General features: G+C 39.7%; 1 protein-coding gene across 1 annotated transcript in view; it reads right to left on the bottom strand.

Moving 5' to 3' along the window:
- Nucleotides 1–3,007: 3,007 nt before the first annotated feature.
- LOC140945339 (uncharacterized) overlaps nucleotides 3,008–21,975 on the bottom strand; it is a 554,440-nt gene continuing 535,472 nt past the window's right edge. The window contains exons 21-23 of the mRNA XM_073394375.1: nucleotides 6,319–6,441; nucleotides 5,820–5,942; nucleotides 3,008–3,153 (exon numbers count right to left, since the gene is read on the bottom strand). Of these exons, the coding sequence (XP_073250476.1) occupies nucleotides 3,008–3,153; nucleotides 5,820–5,942; nucleotides 6,319–6,441 (392 nt within the window). The remainder of the gene's footprint in view (nucleotides 3,154–5,819; nucleotides 5,943–6,318; nucleotides 6,442–21,975) is intronic.

The raw sequence follows: 21,975 nt of genomic DNA, 5'->3' as shown, positions 1-21,975 counted from the left end.
ATTTCTAACAATAAAAACTTCATCCTAAAAATCTTGATAACGCTCTTACGTTTAACTTCACGAACATCGAGGCGACTATTGGAGGAAAGAGCTCCCCTGAACGATTTTGTAAGAACAGTTCCCAGTGAGAAATATTGCTGCAAGTATAATAGGTAATGGCGTCATTTCGTTGCTATGACAGCTCCGATGTCATTGCAATCCTGATCATGACAAATTTCCCTCTTTATCTAATACAACTGTGGTGGTAATTTTTTCCAAATTCTTGTTTGTGGCGACGTAGTTTATGCTCAAACTTGGCAGGTATTGACTCTGAAAAACTGTATCGAGCCACTTTCATATGCCAGTACGTCCTATTTTGTTGTATGGCCCTAGTCTCCTTTCGACTCTTTTGTAAAAATTTGGGCAACTTGCAAGAATTTTTTGGGCAAATGGATTACCGCCCCCCCCCCTGGCAAAAAATTGCCCGTAAGCCTATGTCAAAAGCCAACTGACGATTGCGTTTTTCGCTGCCTTCAATCATCTTAACGGACCTCTTAGGAAACAAAACTTTACTTTAACGAGTTCAAAAGGTCAATGATTGTGATTTCTGATTGGTGGGTTTCGATCCGTTTTGTGAGTTTCTGTGTTTCAAGGTTCGTTGCTTGTGATCGTATGATTGACGGCAGCGAAAAACGCAATTGTGAAGGCGGCTTTTGAACTTTAGAGTTCGCATGTTTGTGAAAAGCGCAGTAAAAGCGAGAGGGGCACGTTTTTTTTTCGCTGGATTGGTTGTCTTTGGTGCACTAAAGCCTTTTTCGGATGACGTGTCTTGTACAAAAATGGAATGGGCAAATAGTATGTGGGTAGAGATCAGCTTGGGTAATCGTTAAGGAAATACACAGATTTACTGCTATCACTTGAGAAACGCCGCTCTTTTTAACTGACTAAGATGGTTAAACTCATTACAGTCAAACTTGTGGATCTCCCTAAAAAGAGCTCCTAGATTCGCCACTTATGTCCAGGATCGATGTTGTTTGCAAAAATTTGCTAGCAAATTTTTTTCGCAATTTTAGCAAAAAAGATTTAAAGAAAACTGCTATCAGTAAAGTATAGAAGAAATAGGAAATTTCGCAAAGTTTCATATGTCGGGAAAAGCTCAGACGATCGGGGATTTTACTTTTTGCCGACCGTCCAAGATTTTGCCGATAAATCAGATAATCGCCACAAGTCTGTCCCAGATACGCCATGTTTATGTGTGATTGGGGACTGGAGCCCTGCAATTTAGGGGATTGGTGGTGAGCGAAATTCATCGCCGACGTTCCCGACAGTACAAATTCATTTGTCGGGAATGATCGCCGACCATTGCAGAGATCTGGGACGCGTCGACGGGCGCGTTGGGAAAATAGAAACGCTACTGATTCTCCAAATTTGTCCCCTTCCATCCCAGACGATCGGAGATATTTACGATGTCGAGTTTTCATTAGTCATCAAAATCTGGGACAGTCGGGAAACAATAAAATCCCCGATCGTCTGGGATTTTCCCGACATATGAAAACCAGGCTGAAAGATACTAAAACAGCTGTCGTTTTTAATTGATCCGTTTGGATTGACATCTCGTTTGTCCAGGAAGGTCCATTTCAACCGTCTATAGATTATATATATATTTAACAGCCTGCAAACCACGAAACTTATATGCGCATGCGTGTGGGGTGACATAGCCCCTTTAAAGCAAAATGATTAGTAAAAAGAATAGTGCCCTTATTTTTGACCCAAAATTTACTTTTCCATTTAAAAAACATGAAATTTTCGGCTGCGTTGTCCATGTTTCTCATATGGCGCGAAAACTTACTTTGATATGACAACTTGCGGGTTTTTATTTCGCACACTCCGGAGGTCAAAGGGAGGTGATTTTTCATGAAAAAAATATCCACAAAATTCTGCTTGACTTGTTAAGAAAATAATTTGTTTAATTTTTAATAATTAACTAACAGCTCATTGATTTATAAATTTGGGCGACCAGCTTGGAGGCCGGGGCACCCTGGGCTAAAAATGCTTGGGGAGCCCAAAGGGCTCCCTGAAAGTTTCCCTAGAGCACAGCCTTGCAGCCCTGTAGTTATTGGAAGTATGATACATTACATGCTATTGTTAGATGTGGAAGTGCATTTTTTGAGGACATTAGGAAAGGAATGCAAATTTTAGTGAACTACCCCATACTCCTAACATATATGGTGGTAATATTGATGTAAGTTTTTTGAGTAGCAAAGGAACCCCTGTGTGTAACTCGTCTTCTAGTGTATTAGTCCCTAACAGAACATCTCCGTCTCTCCTGCACGCATTTGTTGCATACACTACTCAACTTTCCATTGCCATCCAACATACCCGTAATTCTTTCTTACACCCACACATCCTGCGTAAACGCCTTCAGGCGTCTACTTGTTCATTCATAAAATTAGCTCAAAACACGATTATGACTACAACATCCAAGCTGAATTTAAGCTTAATGCTTCTCACATTCATTACACGCATCACTTTTTGCAAAGATGTCAGGTTTTGGACACTTTGATACGCAGCTAATGAATTTCATTCGAAAATATAAGAATTTTAAAAGCCTATTTGCAGTATAAGTTTACTGTGCAGAGGGTCAACGAGGCATCGTTCTGATCCATGTTTGAAGTGACAACTTCAAGACCCTTCAAGAAGCTGCGAGAACGTCAGTGGGTTTCATAATGTTATGTTAGGCCCGGGTGGTGAGGCAATAATATCTTGCTCAGTGTTTCGGTAAGATTCCTGGTTTCAAACTTTGAAAGCTTTCTCGGCTTTCGGGAGTTTTTTCCCCCGTTTGTCGGCGATTTTTTTCAAGCGGGCGCGGGAACCTACTGGTACTTTCGAAAATGAATAATCACGAGCATCGGACAAAGCAAACATATGAGAGTTACATGTTTTAACCCCTTATGAGTTTCTGGTTACACACAATAGTGTCATCAGATTTTGTGAGTATACTGCTAAATCTAGCATAAACACTTTGTTTTTAAATTACACTATTCAACTTACCAGGGCATGTTCTTCCATTACCCGAGTATCCTGATTTGCAAGCGCATGTGTAAGAACCCAGAGTATTGCCGCACACCGCATTTACGTCACAGCTATGAGAGTTGGTAGAACATACGTTGATGTCTAAACAAAGAAAAAAGATGAATGAAGTTACTCTACAACAAGTAATTAACGCACTGGTCTTCGTTTAAAGAGTTTGATTGTATAATTCAAACGTAAAACTGTGAAATAAATACGTTACAAGAAAAAAAATATGTCTTCACATAAAATAAACTATAGTTACAGTATGTTGCCCAGTATCTGGACACTTCAGTTTAAGATTGCAATAACTTTCCTTTGCAAGAGAGGATAAAGGGGACAGAGAAGGCATCCCCCATACATACCCTATTCCACAGGTAATTCGTCTCGAGTTATTTTTAAGACCATAGATCCCAAGGGGAGTTAAACAACAGCCAATCACATGGCGCGAATGTGTTCTGGGTGGATGACCCACGCTCAGAGCCACGCGTCCTTCACAAATTGACGCGGAAAAAAATGGTGGAAGACGCGGAGAGCGATATTGCTATTTGTTCTGTCGACGAAAACGACTAAAGAGAGATTTCTGTTAAAGCTGTGTCAGTAAAACGGAAATTAAAAAAGAATCGCCCTTCCTCTCTTGTATAGAGCAAACAGTACAGCGAGGAAATCCTTAACACACTGAATTTTCTCTCAGGATCATTTATAATTTACAGTTTCAAGAGAGCAATTTCTGGTTTGATATTTATTCTTTTATTAGTCTTTTATTAGTCAACGAAAATAACACTTGGCGTCCTACTTTTTTTATTCTACAAACGACCGGTTTCAATAGACCGGCGAAATTTCTCATTTTATTAAAGCACTAAGGTTACGACAACTTCGAGTTAAACTGATTTCACGGGTTGTCAAAGAGTCCAGCTATTCCCTTTTCCCATGTGAGCGCCGACTCATTTCGCTTCAATATTCAGAAATGTTCTCGATCTCTTTACGCTTTCATTGCCTTTCGCTCGACATGTTTTGCACGGCGTTCAGTCATGCGAAACCTCCACGAAACATCCACTCAGCGCGTGAGGTAACTTTATCCCGATTCTAAAAATAACTCGAGACGAATTACCTATGGAATAGGGTGTGTATTGGCGATGCCTTCTCTGTACCCTTTATCCTCTCTTGTCCTTTGTTAATCGCAAGAGCTCTGAAATTTGACCCAGAGAAAATCATTTTAGTCCTTAATATGACGAAAGACAGTTTAACTTTTTTGCCTTTGCTTCCATCGCGAAATTAATATTTTTGTAGAGCTCAGTATGTTGCCCAGTATCCGGACAGCTGGCCCAGTATCCGGACACAACAATAACAACATAATTATACATAAATTTCGACAGGCAAGCTACTTATAAGCTTCTCTTGCACTTGCAAAGTAGTCTGGCAATCGATTCCAAAAATATAACCTAGCATCGTGAAATAAAACATAACAAATGACTGGGGTATGGTGGGGAATGCGAGCGGCTGTTTTAAAAATGGTATAATTCTCACTTCCTTGTCTAGGAACTTTTACAATGATTTAAGGAAGGCATCCGTGGACATGCCGAAGCCGCAGTTTGCAAGCTCAATTAGCCAATCTGCAGACGACTTTTTTTCTTCATTGTTTATTTAAAAAAAAAGCTTGGAGAAGGGACCTCAATCCGACGGTCAAAGGTCACTCTCCTATTTAGTCTGACCTGCAGTGTTTATTTCTTCATGCTCAGTCCCCACAATAAACCTTCTTATCTAGCACTAATTCCTCCTTCTTTCACGTCTCTCAATCCCTTTGTGACATTTTTCAGACCGTTGCAGCCCCATTCTAGCAGTCACAACTGGGGAAAGTACGAGAATTCCAGGTTCAACGCAGACGCTTTCGGTTATATATAGAAAATGCAGGCACGCGAAACAAGCCGTGCACACGAAGTCAAGTCGCCTCTGAATGAGTAAAGAAAATTTCCATACGGAGTTGAGTAGAATTACACTTTACGACTATATCATATATCAAAGCTTTAATTATAGTTACTGATATGAAATAAATCTTATCCGGATAATGTACACAGCTAATTCATCGATTCTGTACAGCAAAGAAAAAACTGTCCGGATACTGGGCACCTAAAATCAATACTTAGTGAATGATTCTGGCCTCCGTTATTCCAAACAAATCGAACTTCAAAAAAGAATTAATAAACTTTCTGAAAACCTGACTTCCTTAAGTATCTTCACTTTAAAAATAAAACAGTTTCTTTGAAAATATCACACATTACCCTCCCTTTTCTGAGCAGCACTAATTTTGCTGCGCAGTAAACAGCGTAAATATTAGCCATGAAAAGCTTACTCACTTGAACAGAACGGCGTCTTCTGCGACTGTTTCGCAAGCTTTCAAATCACCAAAACTTTCATCTTAAAGCTGAAATGTTCAGGTTTCATTCGAAATATTTCGTTTACCGAGAACTGAAAAGGGCGCCTCAAAAATTGAGTTTTTGTTTCAAGTGTCCGGATACTGGTACCGTCCCGATACTGGGCAAGTCATACAGTACAACTTTATGGAATAGATATATTTTTAGAAATTTATCTGGTGTATTTTAGCTTTTAGTTTGATGTATTTTTTATGATTACCCATCGTTGCCTGTTTAACTGGGTTACACACAATAATGTCATCAGATTTTGCGTTTTTGCTTGGGTTAATTGCTTCAGTAAACTGCTAAAGACAAATTTAGCATAAACACTTTGTTTTTAAATTACACTATTCAACTTACCAGAGCATGTTCTTCCATTACCCGAGTATCCTGGTTTGCAAGCGCATGTGTAAGAACCCAGAGTATTGCCGCACACCGCATTTACGTCACAGCTATGAGAGTTGGTAGAACATTCGTTGATGTCTAAAAGAATAAAAAGAAGATGAATGAAGTTACTCTACCACAAGTAATTAACGCACTGGTCTTCGTTTAAAGAGTTTGATTGTATAATTCAAACGTAAAACTGTGAAATAAATACGTTACAAGGAAAAAAATATGTCTTCACATAAAATAAACTATGTTTACAACTTTATCGAATAGATTTATTTTTAGAAATTCATCTGGTGTATTTAGGTTTTTATAATTAGTTTATGTACACCCATCGTTGCCTGTTTAACTGGGTTACATACAATAGTGTCATCAGATTTTGTGAGTTTTTGCGTGGGGTAATTGCTTCATATACTGCTAAAGACAAATTCAGCATAAACACTTTGCTTTTAAATTACACTGTTCAACTTACCAGAGCATGTTCTTCCATTACCCGAGTATCCTGATTTGCAAGCGCATGTGTAAGAACCCAGAGTATTACCGCACACCGCATTTACGTCACAGCTATGAGAGTTGGTAGAACATTCGTTGATGTCTAAAAGAAAAAAAAGATGAATGAAGTTACTCTACAACAAGTAATTAACGCACTGGTCTTCATTGAAAAAGAGTTTGATTGTATAATTCAAACGCAAAACTGTGAAATAAATACGTCACAAGAAAGAAAAATTATGTCTTCACATAAAATAAACTATATTTACAAATTTATCGAGTAGATATATTTAGCCCAGGGGCTGCCGTAACAGTGGGTGGGTGGATCAGGCCTTGGGGTCAAAACTAGTGGGGTAGGAAGGGGGCTGTTTTGGTAAGCAGCAGTGATCAGTAGAGGCTTTGACTGGCAAATACCCGGTTCTTAATTTGCCCTAGCCAGCTGAATCAGGCCTCTGCTGAGAATGATTATCATGACAATTGCAGAGCTCGAAGGGCGGCGCAGATAGTCACCTATTGTCCCTGGTGGGGTGGGTCAAAGTCTTTGTACCAAGGACAGACTTAGCATAGGACTTGTAGACACTCACTGAAGCGATGGTTTCATAAATTCAGTCAGATGTATAAATCTTTATTTATACAAGGAAAATCATTAGTTAAGCTTAAGTTTAAAACTAAAACTAATTACAACTGCTTTACATGATTGCCGTGTACCATCTTGGTATTTCGTTTAAAATGTTTAACAGATGCAGCATTTTTAAGCTTTTGGCATGTTATTCCATAACAGGGCCCCGCTGTAAGAGAAGCTTCGTTTCAAATAATTGGTGCTTGGTTTTGACTGACGTTTCGACAACCTGTGCGGTAGTCATCTTCAGAGTCAAAGTGAGTTGTATCACACACTTTGACTCTTAAGATGACTACCGCACAGGCTGTCGAAACGTCAGTCACTGTCAACAACAACAGTCCTATTCAGGACTACGTTCACCCGGACGATTAAACTCAACCTACTTTTGAAATGACTCCTGGGTTCAAACCTTTCACACAATACAATAAGTAGATAAAATAATATATAGATTTAGCCAGGGCTAAAAGCGAAGCCTCCATTTCTATACTTATGGTAAAACAGTCAAGAAGTAATAACATGAACTCTAAGCCAAAAAAAAAGAAATATTCACATTCCTAAGAGCCTTTCGCATCAGACACCCTTAGAAGGAGGGGCTAAATGATTAAGAAAAAATATCCCACAAACAAACCTCAATTGAAAAATAAATAAACACATATCATTGGAAAAATGAGCTTGACCTTGCGATCATTTGAAACTGGCAATTTGTCAGAGGATAACTTCAAAAAATGCTCGACACTTGAGCCCGCGGTACGGACAGGTGATACTGGTCCGCATACCCTGTTTTGACAGTTGTCAATTGGTCACAATATTGATGTGCAATTAGTTTCCTCTTGGGCTCCCAAACTACAGCTGTAGCTAGAAAGTGTGAGAGTAAACATTGGTTTCCCTGTGGTGCGGGCGGACGGTCGGCGGGTGGTCGGTGTACGGTCACGTGATTACCAAATTTTCTGGGATGGGTAGATTTTCTTAGCTATGGAGCTAAACGCCGCGCGTGGAGCGACGCTATAATCTAGAAATTTTTACCAAATCAGCAGTGATTGAAATAGAGAGGAGAAGTGTGACGTCACGTTACTATGGCTGGATCACAACAATTGGGAGCTTAACCAACGTCGACGGCGACGGCAACGAGAACGGCAAAAAAGCAATAGGTTTTTATTAGCAAAACAACAACTCCGCACGTGCATCATGCTTCTGTACATTTCTTAGCCGTCGCTTCACGACTGCGACAATGACACGAAACTTCCTACTTTTTATGCGCCCGATTCAGTGGAGTAGGTAAACACAACACAAAAATTGTCTTTTACTAAACGTAGATACGGTCCTTTTGGATTCACCCCCAGAATATTTCGCCAATATTTGACAAAAAATGAAATTGAATAAGATCGATGAAGTTTGAAACAGTGCGAATTCACTTTTTAAGTGATATTTTCGGTTTGTCGTCATCCAGAAAAATTGCTATCATGGCAACGTGACGTAACGACTTCTCCTCTCTATTGGTATAATCCTCAAAACAATTTGCTTCATAACATTATTGACCTGTCGTTTTTCCCACCTGCACTCTTGGACATAATAAAATAGAACAGCAAACCCCCATCCCCCCAAGTCAAGGATGAATCCGCGCGAAAGCCGAAACGCGCCATTTTCCCATCCTTGATTTAGGGGAGGGAGGATCCAAATTTTCTGTCTGTTTTATAGATCCAAGATTGTGGCTTAGAACATTTTCTATCTCAGTTAATCCTTGTCACCAACTAATAAAATCAAGTACGAAAATATAATGTTCCTAACCTTTACACAGTGGAACCCAACCATCCCATTTACCATCGTTGCACGTAATGGAGGCAGCCCCGACTCTTTGATATCCGCTATAGCAGTAAAACCTTACAGAGCGCCCGTGTCTGAAATCTCGATCCATCTTCAAGCCATGTTTTGGCTCTGTGGGTTCAGCGCATGGTGCTATGGAGGTCAATACAGAAGTCCAATGTTATTGCGTTCGAGGTACGAGAACGCAACCCCGAATTTCTGTTGGGTGTTCTGTGCATTATTGGGTGTCCTGTGCAATTAACAACCGAGGTGTTTTGAGATTGCATTTGTGTCGACACACATTTGCCTCGCTTTGAGGCGCTTGCTTACGTTTTGCCTTACTTTGGCGCACTAGTCGTGTGTCCTCGGTGTTCATCTTTTACATGTTTGCTGAGGTCTGCTATTCTGTCTTCGTAAAGCGTTCATCTTATAAAAGTTTGCTGAATCTTCGTAAGGCGTACATAGTTCAAGAGTTTTCTGGAGGTCTACTATCGATCTGTGTTTGCTGAATCTTCCAAAGCTTTCATCTTTCAAAAGTTTCGGCGGCCCTTGTGCCACGAAGTAAATCTACCGACCTGTGTAGCTGGCGGCCTTTCTTGAAGAAATTCATTAGGCTAGTGAAGGTAAACAGTCGATTTTAATGTTCTTAAATCATAGCCAGTCTTAACGTCTTATTGATGCTGACATGTTTCGATGACTGTCAGCCATCTTTATCAAAACTTGAAAAACATGAAAAGTGTCAGAAGCCTTAAATAGGCTTCTGAAGGTGTTAATTATTGCGATAAACGCGCAAAGTCACTCTGTAGACGCCCCCTTCCCCCCCTGGTTTGGGAGTGGAGATCACTTGTGTCCATGTGGGAGAAAGCTGATAGGCTCCCTCGTCTCTGTTCATAGTAGGAGTGTTCGATCTAATTCATAAGCATTCCTTAATCCATCGCTTAAACTTGTCGCTTTCCTGCTCAACTATTTCACTTGCTTCCCAATTCATAATATGATTGTTGTGACAGACGTGGTCTGTTATGGTTCATTGGTAGAAGCTCTGCGGTTGGATTTTGTGAAATTTCTGTCAGAGATCTTTTCTGCTTCCTTTCTGTGTTCTGTGATCCTGGTTCCCAGCTGTCTCCCTGTTTCACCGATACATACCTTTTCGCATTGGTTGCACGGAATTTTGTACACCACTCCAGCCTTTTGTGCTTCTCAACTTTGTCCTTCGGGTGAACTAAAACCTGTCTGAGGGTGGTTAGAGGTTTAACCACTGTGGCTACCCTGTGTTTAGTGAATATACGTTGTATTTTCTCCGTGAATGAATGGACATATGGGACAGTCACCACTCCTCTTGATTTTCCTTGTGCTTTATCTTTCTTGGATTTATCTTTTCTAATAGCTTTCTTTCTGTTAATTTGCTCTTTGACCTTCTTTATCGCCCAATCCGGGTAACCACATGTATGGAGTGCTGTTCTTATGTGTTCTTCCTCTTGTTTACGGTCTTCTACTTACGTGACAATGCTGTCACTTCTTTCCAATAACGTCCGTATGACAGCAAGTTTGTTCGGAAGTGGATGATGCGATTGAAACGACAGGTACTGGTCTGTGTGTGTGGCTTTCCTATAAACCAGTGGTTTGATGGATCCGTCCTCCCTCCTGGTGATAAGGGTGTCCAGAAATGGGATCTGGCCATTTTTCTCTAGTTCGTGCGTGAATTTGATGCTGTTTGTTTTGTCTATTCCGTTGAGATGATCTGTCAGAGCCTCCACCTTTCCCCTCTTAATGATTTCTAGGATGTCATCCACATATCGTTTCCATAGCTCAGGTTTACAGTCTATGGGAGCAGTGGCGATGGCCTGTTGTTCTAGCCATTCCATAAAGAAGTTAGCCAGGATCGGGGATACTGGGCTGCCCATGGCTGTGCCGAACTTCTGTTTGAATAATTGTCCTCTAAAACTGAAGTATGTGGTGGTGGCAATAAATTCTGTTAGATCCATTATATCATCAACCTCTAGGTTTTTTCTTTTCTTTAGATCTTGATCTTGATCTAGGCGTTCTCTTATGATGGTTAATGTCTCCTGTATAGGGATCTTGGTAAATAGTGACACAACATCGTGGGAGTTGAAGATGTCTTCTTGTTCTAATGTGACTAAGGATAATTCTTCAGCAAGCTCTTTGGAATTTTTGACATGATGTTTCGTAGTGCCGACCAGAGGTCCCAGGAGGTCAGCTAGGGCTCTAGATGTATTGTAACCAATTGATCCTGTGTAATCCACAATAGGTCTCAGAGGGTTGTTAGCCTTGTGGATTTTTGGTGTGCAGTACAATCTGGGTGTTGCTTCAGATGTAGGGTACAAGTATTTGTACTGATCTTCCGTTATCTTGCCATCCTTTTTTAGCTTAGTCAGTTTTTCGATCAGCTTTCTCTTATAAGAACTGGTTGGATCGGCCTGCAATTTCTCATAAGTGTGAGCGTCATTCAACATGGTGTTGACTTTTTCCTCACACTCGGTCTAATCCATGACTACTGTGGCTCTTCCCTTGTCTGTTGGCAGTATCATGATGGAATCCTCCTGTTTCAGTGACCGAAGGGCCGTTTTTTCCCCTTTAGAAATGTTGCTCTTCGGGACCTTTGATGACTTGATCGCTCCGACTGTTTCTGTTCTCAGTTGGGTTGCTTCGTTGGTAGGGAGCGACTTGCATGCCAGTTCCGTAGCTACTATGATGGCGTTTGTGGGAATGCGGTGTGGTGTTATTGCAAAATTTAAACTTTTCGACAGAACACTAGTTTGATCCTGGTTAAGTTTGTATTTGGAAAGATTGACAACCCACCGTTTTATCTGTGTACCACTAAGGTCTGGTTCAGAAGGATTATTTTTGTTCGACTTTGAGATTAAGTTTGCAAGCTTATCTTGCTGTTTGCATTTTGCTTGTTTATGCACACTCTCATGAACTCTTGTTAGGTGCGTGTTTAATTGTTGTTGGACGTCGCTTGGGAATCGCTCCGCTAAACGTCGCTTCTTGTCTTGTAGATGACTTATTTTCTGGTTTGTTAGCCGAATCCTCTCTCGAAGAAGGTTCTTTCTGGCTTTCTCTACAATGTTTCTTGCTTTGACGGAATTAATAGGGCACTTTAAACGGAGGCTTGTAGGAATGACACATTCGTCTTTACATCTTAGGTTGATCTCCACCCCCAAACCAGGGGGGGGGGGGGGGGGGTGAAGGGGGCGTCTACAGAGTGACTTTGCGCGTTTATCGCAATAATTAACACCTTCAGAAGCCTATTTAAGGCTTCTGACACTTTTCATGTTTTTCAAGTTTTGATAAACATGGCTGACAGTCATCGAAACTGTCAGCATCAATAAGACGTTAAGACTGGCTATGATTTAAGAACATTTAAATCGACTGGCGGCCTTTATTTCCCAAAGTAAATCTGCCGAGATGTGAAGCTCTGCGGCGCCATTTCATCATGACTTGTGATATTTTCAGCACTGGACAAACGAACATTTTAGGTCTATGTTATTTATTCGGAAAAACTTATAAACAGCCCACAGTAGCTCCACTCAAGTCACTGAAATCAACACACTCGACTAAATTACTGCACTTGTTGAGAAGAACCATACAATAACACTAGCCCTCAACACTTTTTCATAATCATACACAGTTTAAATAGAGGTTTCGCTGTAAGCAATCCTTTATACGTTTAAAATATGCCATGATCAAATTAATCTATCACAACAACCACCCACCCTTCCCTCTCAACTGCTACCTGTAGGCCTAACAAACATATCAAACGCACTCTCCTAACTTCCGATTACTTCTAGTACACAATCAACTGTCTTTATTGCAGACACCATGGGGAGCGCCAGGTAATGTACTTAATAAAGAACGTTTTAAATAACGGGATGCAAGGAGAATTTTCTCAATTTTTGCATAAGATTGGTAACATGTATTTACATTTTCTGCATTTTCCATTGAGGCGAAGAAAAACCGTCGTAAATCCAGCCAAAACGACTTCAATGAAATATTTTAAAAATACTATGAAATGTTTTATAAGTGTGTATGAATGATGGAGATTGGCAGTTCGGTGCTCTTTTTCGCAAGTGTTTGAACGATAAAATTGTGATGTTGAGAATCTGACAATGAGTATGTTTCGCTCAATCGTTATTAGCTTTGCCGGGGATTCGGCTGCCTTCTGGCTGCCCTCTGTATTATCGAGATGTCGGAAATAGCGAGGTGTCCGCAAGGTGAGAAATGACTATTCTTTTAAATGATACTGATAATGATAATGATAGAAAGAAGGATTAGAATAAGGAATATTTCAACAGGATCTAAGAAAACCGACAAAACCTATCTGTGTATAAAAACTGTTATCAATGGGGTCCTGTAAACGTTACGTAGATTACCTAATTGCTTTCTTAAATAAAAGTCTAACCTGCGATCAGGCAGTCATTCTTCCCTTTTTGTTTGGAAGACGAGGGGAAGGGGACGCCGGATTTATTTACTTTACGCGTTGTCTGCCCGTAGTCCAAAATCTGGACTTTTGTCTGATTGGTCGGAAAACAAAAGATCCTTCGGAGCGCTACGCCCACCGGTCAGGTAACATATCTGATTTCCGGAGCTATTACGTAGGTTTTGTCACCTTATGGTCACCTTCGTCTCTTCATGACAGAAACCACAAGATGACACTGAAGAGAAAACCCTTGACAGCTGAGATGAGGACGAGTTGTTATCTGCTGCGGCCGGTAAGGATATGTGCTATTTCTTCTTCGATGCTTTCTAGCTCCTACTGGGCAGAATTGTTGTCTTTGATTTCCGATCGAGTTCAACTTCGTGTAAGTGTGTGAAAAATAACTTATTGACGATTTTAAACCCGCACTTTTGCGAACCGATGAAACTGACCATGAAGACTTTTTGCCGCCGAATCAATTCCTATACTTTTGACTACTTCCAATAAAATACAGAATTCGGTTGCGCCACTATTGTTTTCAATGAGTTATGTTGTTTGACTTTACTAGTACTGTTTGAACTAAGCTACCACACGGTAACGATAAGGCAAGATTCGCAATAACAGCAGTGCTAACTTGGTCTTTAAAATCTGTGATGTTTTCGCTTACGACTACTGTATCAACTTAAAATTCACCGCTTGCCTGTAACGCGGGTAGATAAATATCATTTCGATGGAAACCGCTTGAATTTCCGTTAAAATGCGACACATGACAATAACACAAATGTTGACAGATACCTTAGTTAAGGGGCGGCAGACGACCCGTGAAGTAAATGTATCAGGCGTTCTTCTTTTTCCCTTTCCCCGAAAAAAAAGAAAACGCCTGAAATTAAGCCATAGAAGTCCAATTGAGGGGGCATTAAAAACCTTAGCTCCCGTTCATACTGTTGATAGTAAAAACTCCGCTTTTTTCCATATTCGAGGCGAACTTAAGGTAATTTTTTTATAAAAACCATTGTTTCTTGCAATCATAGAATGATCTAGTCTATAAAATACAATTATAAAGGAAGAGCAAAAGGCAATATTTTGAAGATAGTCAAAGACCAGTTGACCGCTTTTGCGTTTAACTATGATTTGGACTGATGAAAGTTTCAAATTACTGTTCCTAATGATTTTCAAACTTCTTTGTTCGACATTCCTTATTAGAATGTTCCGGGTTTCTTACCAACCAAGAGCACGTGATCCGCAGTATGTAAAAAATTTGTGGTAGAATCATATTATAGTTTGATAGATATATTGTTTCAGCGTATTTTAGCTCGAGGGCGGATTGATCTTAAAAGTGTAACTCATATTTGTATGTAGGTCAATGCCCAGGTTCTTGTAGGAAAACGTATTGTTGGTGCATGTCCCTTTAACAGAGATGTTTAAAGTTCCATTCCTTGAGGGTGGTTCCTTTTGAATTTACGAAAAGCATAGTCTCAGTCTTGCCTTCAATTTTTATCGGTTATCAGTTCGTTTTCTTCTAATCGGTGACATAAATAATTTTGTTAACGTCTTCGTTGAGGTTTCTTTGGATCGTATCAATGTCTTGAGCTGAAGTGTAAAACAGTTGAAAATGAATAAAACAGGCCCCAAAATACTCTCCTGGGAGACACTTGTAAAAAAATGGTTGAGCTTATAGAGGGATTTTACTTACCCCGTGTAATAGGTAGTAGAATACTACGCACTATTATTTACTAATTCCATTGTCTTCTTTTGTTTATTTGTGCTCTTTTGCACTAGTTCTTATTAACTGTTTCACGGTCAAGGGGGTTCAGCGCGATTACGACGGACATCATACTGAAAGTAAGAGAGCAAGCCATTCTGGTCCAGATGAGACATTAATTACCTTTAATTACACATACTGAAAAGCTTCGTCGTAATTTTCATACGCAAATGAGTTCTAGCCAATCAGAGGGGTGAAGGATGTTTTTCATGGAAATTGGAGTGGAATAGTTTTGTATACTCACTTTAGCTGAGAAAAATTGTAGAGAGCCGGTAAAGACAAGAGCAGAAGGATAAAAACAGAATTAACAAGGCGTAAGCTTCATTTGTACTTTTTATCGGTCGGGGGGAGCTATTTTTTCTTCTGTTTACATTCATGCTAGCCAGTTTACTCAAATTCATTCATTTTCATTGTAAATTCAGAAAAAAATCTAACTTTACTTGTATTTCCTGGATTGCCTCACATCCTTACCAAGCGTTACGTGGTCATTTTTTCGGGCTGTCTAGCGGCAAAGCATTCGTTAGCATTTTGGAAAGATTTGAAATAAAAGGCTGGCAAATGGAAAGTGATTTATACGGTATTTTTTATTAATTATAACGTGCTAGATGTTACTCATGTGACAAGCTGCTCTAGCTAAGTCTTAAACTTGTGTTTTTCAACCCTAGTTTAGTCTTTTCAACACCGGTCATTTGTCTGCTGTTTGAATCGTGTCCACTAGAATAAGCATACCTTCTTAACCTGAAACAGCTAAGTGTTATGAAGACGGAAACACTATATAGATGGAGGTAACCAAGTTTTATTGAAAGTGGAAAAATATTTTTAACGAATTTTAAAACTGTTACTGGCCGGTTCAGCTTTCTCGTGATATATAACAATTATTCACCGAAGTGGAGGTGGCTAGTCCTGGATATTTACCGAACTGCGAAGCAGTGAGGTAAATATCCACGACTAGCCACCGACACTGAGGTGAATAATTGTTTTAGTATATACTAAAACAGTGAGATAATTGAGCACAAAAATGACGATTTTTAACTGATCAAATACTGTTGCCAACGATTACAATTTTGGCGCGTAATGACCGGGCGGCCGCGGCCGTCGCTTTTTCTTGCCGACAACTAAAACTTTTGAAGGCATTTGTTTAGCTCTTACGGGGAAATTTCTTTAAAAGGAGTTGTGAATTCTTTTTGTATTTAAAATCATTCTATAAAAAAAGATTATTAAATTTAGTTTTAAGCTTATTTATGAACAACTCAACTAAATAAAGTAGGCAAGACTTCAGCTTAATTTGCATTTGTAAACAAAAAACTTTTTCACCGGTTTTATCGATAAATTCGTGTCAAAAAGACAAAGCTTTACCTGTTAAAATTTCCAACCGAAACTTTGTCACCTTCTTCCTGTATTTCGGAAACAGCTGGCTTGATTAGTTGTGAAATTTCTTTGTTTGTTTACGGCAGCAAACCGGGAAGGCATTTTGCTTGCAACTTACGCGAGTTTGCCGTCGCTCGCTCCGAGGAACTGGAGGTGAATCAGTGAATAGTGCAGGATATTCACTGATTGAGTAGCCAATCAGAGCGCGCGAAAAACACTATCCACTGTTTTAGTATATACTAAGAAGAATTATACAGATCTTGGAGGGTGTTATCCTGCTCGGCCGATCTGAAAAATTCTTCATATCATACTCAGCCCCATTCAATAATTGCTGAATGTCTGTCAGAGGCAGGAAAAGGTCAGAAGTCAGCAAAACGTTTAGCGGCATATCCGCAAATCAGGGCTCGTGTTTTAACCGTGTTATTCGAAAACTATTCTTTATAACTGAAGTAACTAAGATTAAATGCAACTTTATTTGTTAAATTGTTAATTTCCTGTCAGAGGCAAAACGGAAGAGCTTAGAGCGTTCCTGTTTTTGCAGTGTGTCCCCGAGTTGGCCGATGGTCGGCCAGAACACCAGTATCCCTTGGCTAGAATACAGTGAAATCTTTAATCATAAGTCACGAAACAATTTGGGGTGTGGTAATTGCTCTTCCTGATCGAGTGCGAATTGTCCTTGAAAGAAAGTTGAATGCAACCTCATTAATTTCTGCTTTTCAATTTTCTGACAAATGTTCTTCCGTACCAGCATCTTAGGTTAAAGGTGTGTAAAATACTACGCTGTGCAATTCGATGTACGCTTTAGAGACTCTTGATACTAATTGTGCAACTGAAAGACAGGACATGTCGGATGCTTGAAATTACTTACGGTGAAAAGGTATTCCACGTTATTCCATGATATTCATGATATTCCCATACATTTTCTGTAATTCGAAAGTATCAAAATTACAGAAAATGTATGGAAAAAATTGAAGTTCTCTAAAAACTGATCGCGGACTTCTTTGCACTCCAGATTTAAGGTGGCTGAACACAGTTTTGCGGGCGGTCAGCGGTAACTCGCGTGACGGAGAATGTTTTAACTTAGATAAACAAACATGGCGGTGAAAAAAAAAAGGTAAACAGAAGACGATTTCTCAAAATCTACTCATTAAAATTTTGTGATATTTGGAGGAATCTTTACTTTTATCGTATTTTAGATAATGAGATCTTTATATGGAAGTTGAACCGACGATTTTTGTGACACATTTAATAATTACAGTACAATTATATTACTGATTATCTAAAAACCCCTATGTTAAAATTTGGTCAAATAAATTTCAAATGGTAATGATTAATTATAGTAAGCTATGTGCAAGTTTATGGGAAAATCTAATGAGTAAATTGTCTTTAAACTGAGCAAAAGTGAAATTTTAAGGTTGTATTCAATAGTTCATGTTGGCATGGAAACTACGAAAATGCCAAATTTTACCTGTCAATCAAAGTCTTTCATCAATATATTTTTCACTTACCAAGTTTCAGTTTGTGAACTGCAACCCTTCTCTTGTCATGATTTGGCAAATGACATATACTAACAAACTGCCGAAACTGTGTTCAGCCACCTTAAGGTGTAGTTTCTTTGAACTCGTAAGGTACACTTTTCACATAAAAAGCGTCAAATATATGAATTCTGGAAGAAGTAGCTGGCTTTGAATTTCAAAACAAATCTTTGAATTTCCCGCCATCTTGCCCTGATTACCCATGATGCAACTATGAGCGTGAACTCCTCTATAAACTTTGCAGAAACATCCTTTAGCACGATGCCTTTTCAATGCGTAAGGAGTTATTTTCCAGAAATACTAGAAACGAGGAGATACAGCCACTACTCTCATTACTGACGCAGAAATGCTCCTTCGAGCGTTTTGTTTTGGTTTCAGATTGAGGCCGCCATGTTCTTTTAACGTGCTTAACAGGTCATAGAGGTCAGTGGTATTACCTATAAAAATAGTAGGTACTTCATAGCGGAGCTCCACGCGCGCGCGTGGGCGGAGCCCCATTGCTAAGTAAATCTACCCGTCCCAGAAAATTTGGTAATCATGTGACCGTACACCGACCGCCCGCCGTCCGTCCGCACCACAGGACAACCAGTGTTTACTCTCACACTTTTAGCTGGTTTGGGAGCTCAAGAAAAGACTAATTGCACAGGCTGCACATCAATGTTGTAATCAATTGACAGCTATCAAAACAGGGCGTCCGCTGACCAGTATCACCTGACCGTACCGCGGGCTCAAGTGTCGACCCATCGAGGTCGAGTATTTTTTGAAAATTATCCGCTGACAAATTACCAGTTTCAAATGATCGCAGGCTCAAGTTTATTTTTTCCAAGGATTCATATCAAATATCTTGTGTTTACGTCACTATGGCCCCGCACTATTAGAATTTTGATTCCAAACTGACCTCGGAAGCGAAAATTCATCCAGTTTTTTTAAAAGCACAGACTGGGAAGACCTTATCTTACCATGGTCACGCGTTGGTCACGCTCTTCGTCCAATTTTTGTACTCTGATTGGTCAAAATTTGACAGGTGAGTTCATGCGGAAAATATGCAGCATCTTGAAAGTAGTTTACTTTGACAGCTGAAGCTGACAGAGTTTTGTGTCAACTTGTCATGTTTTTAACTGTCTTTTTCCTCTCGATGTACAAAATGAAATATAGCTGCTATCAAGAGTCTTCTGTTATTCATGGCTGGTTTGTTTACTGGGTTTTGGTTGAGAAATGCGTCGCTTGTCAAAATTTGGTAATTCGATTTCGGATGGCATCGTTTTCGTTTTTCACCTTGCTTAATACGTAAGAGGGTTTAAAAGTCTCAAGCAACTGTGGCCTCCCTTGATAGCTTTCAGGGACTGACTCGAATGGTAAGCCTAAGTAATTATTGTATTTGATGCTTTCATGAAGTCTTCCACAGTTCACGCTGACAGTTTATGTGGCAAGTTTATGCACGTTTGTAGGATTTGAGTCAATGATCTGACCTAGTATCAGGTTTGATATAAGCTTACAGAACTTTAAAAAGCCTTCAGATATATTTGCTCACCACAAATAAAAAGGAAACGTTCCGAAGAATATTTACTTATAAATTTGGCTGTAGAAAGAAAACTTTGAGCGATTTTCTTGCTTCGAGGAGTTCACCTTCGAAAACAGTAAACACTGCGCCGGGAAGCCGGCTAAAACATAAACTTAAGCTTTACGCTTAAAGACTCAGGATTTTTAGAGACACTTTAATACTTGTCTTCGTGAATGAAAATTGTTGTCTCTGTAAATGTTTCACGGAATTATATCTCTTTTTTGATTGTTAGTAGTCTCTCTTGCAATTTTAATCGCTTGTCCGTGCCGTTTGTTTTCATCGTTCATGACCATCGCTTGCAGGAGTACTAAAAAATGTCGCGCGTATCAAACGCTTTATAAGATTACACATCGTTATAGCTGAAACCATTAAATAACAAAACAAATAATAATAAATTCGCTATTATGTTGAAGCGTAACTGTGTTAAAGTTCATTCAAACACGCGACCACATTGACAGCTCGCACTATAGAAACGAGAACCAGCTGGCCGTATGAGTGATTTTGGAAATTTTCTGAAATTTTTGAACGGTTTGGCTCGTCCTGAATATTGACTGAGTGCAATTTGTCTTGAAAAATTGTGAAATACCGCATTCTGTCCGAGCTCTGTATGATAAATAGTACTGTTTCACCTCGAATTTGGTGTATAAAAATTATAAAAGGGGGCGTCTGGAAAAGCCGGAAACCGGAATCCGGAATAGGAACGGGAATGGGAACAGGAACCGGAAACGGAACCGGAAACGGAACCGGAAACGGCGAAGGAAGAGTAACAGCAATGTGAAGGGGAACCGATACAAGAACAGGGACATCATTTACTTTAAATTATTTTAATTCTAATTCAATTTATACAAAAAATAAGAAAACTAGTCTGGTATCATGCTCCCCCCACCCCCCCCCCCCCCCACGAATCTCTTTATATTACGGAAACGAGAAGGTAGAAAAAGCCGCAAGTTAAATAAGTAAAGCAACAGCTTTGGGAGTGCATCGCGCTTTCTGTCAATTTCTTCACCGCCTATGCACAACTACCACGTCAATGATCAAATCTTAAGTTCTCTTGAGAACGTGAACGGCAGGCGATAAATATTATTGTGTCTTTCTGAGCTCGGACGCGGTCTCCAGCTTCATTTCCCAACCTTTAAAAGACTGGACAATTTGGAATTAATGAGAAATAGTTTGAATTAAGACCCGAATTCAGTTTCTCAGTGGCGTTTTCGCTGGCGTTGCCGTTTGTCGGATCAGCTCAGATCTTAAGGTTCCTTTTGTCTCTCACAGGAAGGAGGTTATAACATGTTAATATTATTTGTCAGACCATATGTAAACGAGACACCCATCGGAGACGTTTATTGGGCTGTCAAACACCTCTGGTTTGCTGCATAGATATATTGTAATGTGCTAATTTGGGAAGTTAACCAGAGATAGATAGTCAACAGCTTAAAAAGGGTATTAACACGTACCACCTCCCCCCCCCCCCCGCCTCCATCACCATCCCAGCCAGCACTTCATCTACCTCAACCGAGTGCAATAGGGACCTTAATAAGCAACCAGAACGTTGACGTCGAGGACATGAGAAATGGAAACTAGAAGTGGATGTTTTCTGTCTTTCGGTGCTCTGACTCAACAAATTCGCACAGTGGAAGGTAAGATGAAGAATTCAGATTCGTTGTGTGAGACAGAAGCGTTCCATCATCGTTCCATCGTTCTCGTTGCTTAAGTTTGCTATTATGTTTGACACGAAAACACAATGTGTCATAGGCTAAAGATAAAGAAAGGTTAATTAGATTAACATTTCAAGGGTGTTTTCTTGTTTCTTTAATTCATTCCCTGGCTTTTTATTTGTATAACGATTATATCTTTTCCTTTTCATTTTTCTATACACTGTTTATATTCCCCTTCCTATTCCGGTTCCTATTCCTTTTTTCCCCTTATTTTTCGTATATAATCTGAATAGGAATTAAATCCAGATTAACTTAAACAAGACGCTTAAAGTCGTTTCCGTGGGATGCGTTGGTCTATGGAAGCATAATGGCGTTCTATCTAGGTTAATGGAACAAAACAAAACAAAACTTCCGCTTGCTTTATCCAGGGTCGAACCCAGGGTTACAAAGTTCGATAAAGTTCCAATGTTTTAATGCAAGATCAAGTTTAATATTCCAAGATGATCTTGACACGGTTAAAAATTAGTTGCAATGTGTTTCCAAGGTCTTAAAGTTAACATAGTTCCAATGATTATCCCTGATTCCAAGGTATAATAAGTTTACTCATGTCCTGATCCGTGTCCCATCCAGAAGTCCAGTCCATGCCGAAAGCGGGTCGTCGATCGACGAGGACAATATTTTCGCGATTTCAACGCCAATCGTCAAGGGTACGAGTTGAAATTTACGCGATTTAACCTCCCATCGTCAAGGTGTTTTCGATAAGAAAAGAAAAAAACTGAACTCTAGCTGTGCTCGGCAACAACTGGCGAACTCCGAATAGAAAAATCTATCGGAAATCACCGCCCGCAACCAGACGCTACTAAAACCTTCTGAAAAAGCTAGACCTAAACAAAAAAGAATCATGAAGG

Source organism: Porites lutea, chromosome 8 (assembly GCF_958299795.1).
Source record: "Porites lutea chromosome 8, jaPorLute2.1, whole genome shotgun sequence".
NCBI lineage: Eukaryota > Metazoa > Cnidaria > Anthozoa > Scleractinia > Poritidae > Porites > Porites lutea.
This window is presented reverse-complemented; position numbering and strand designations above follow the sequence as displayed.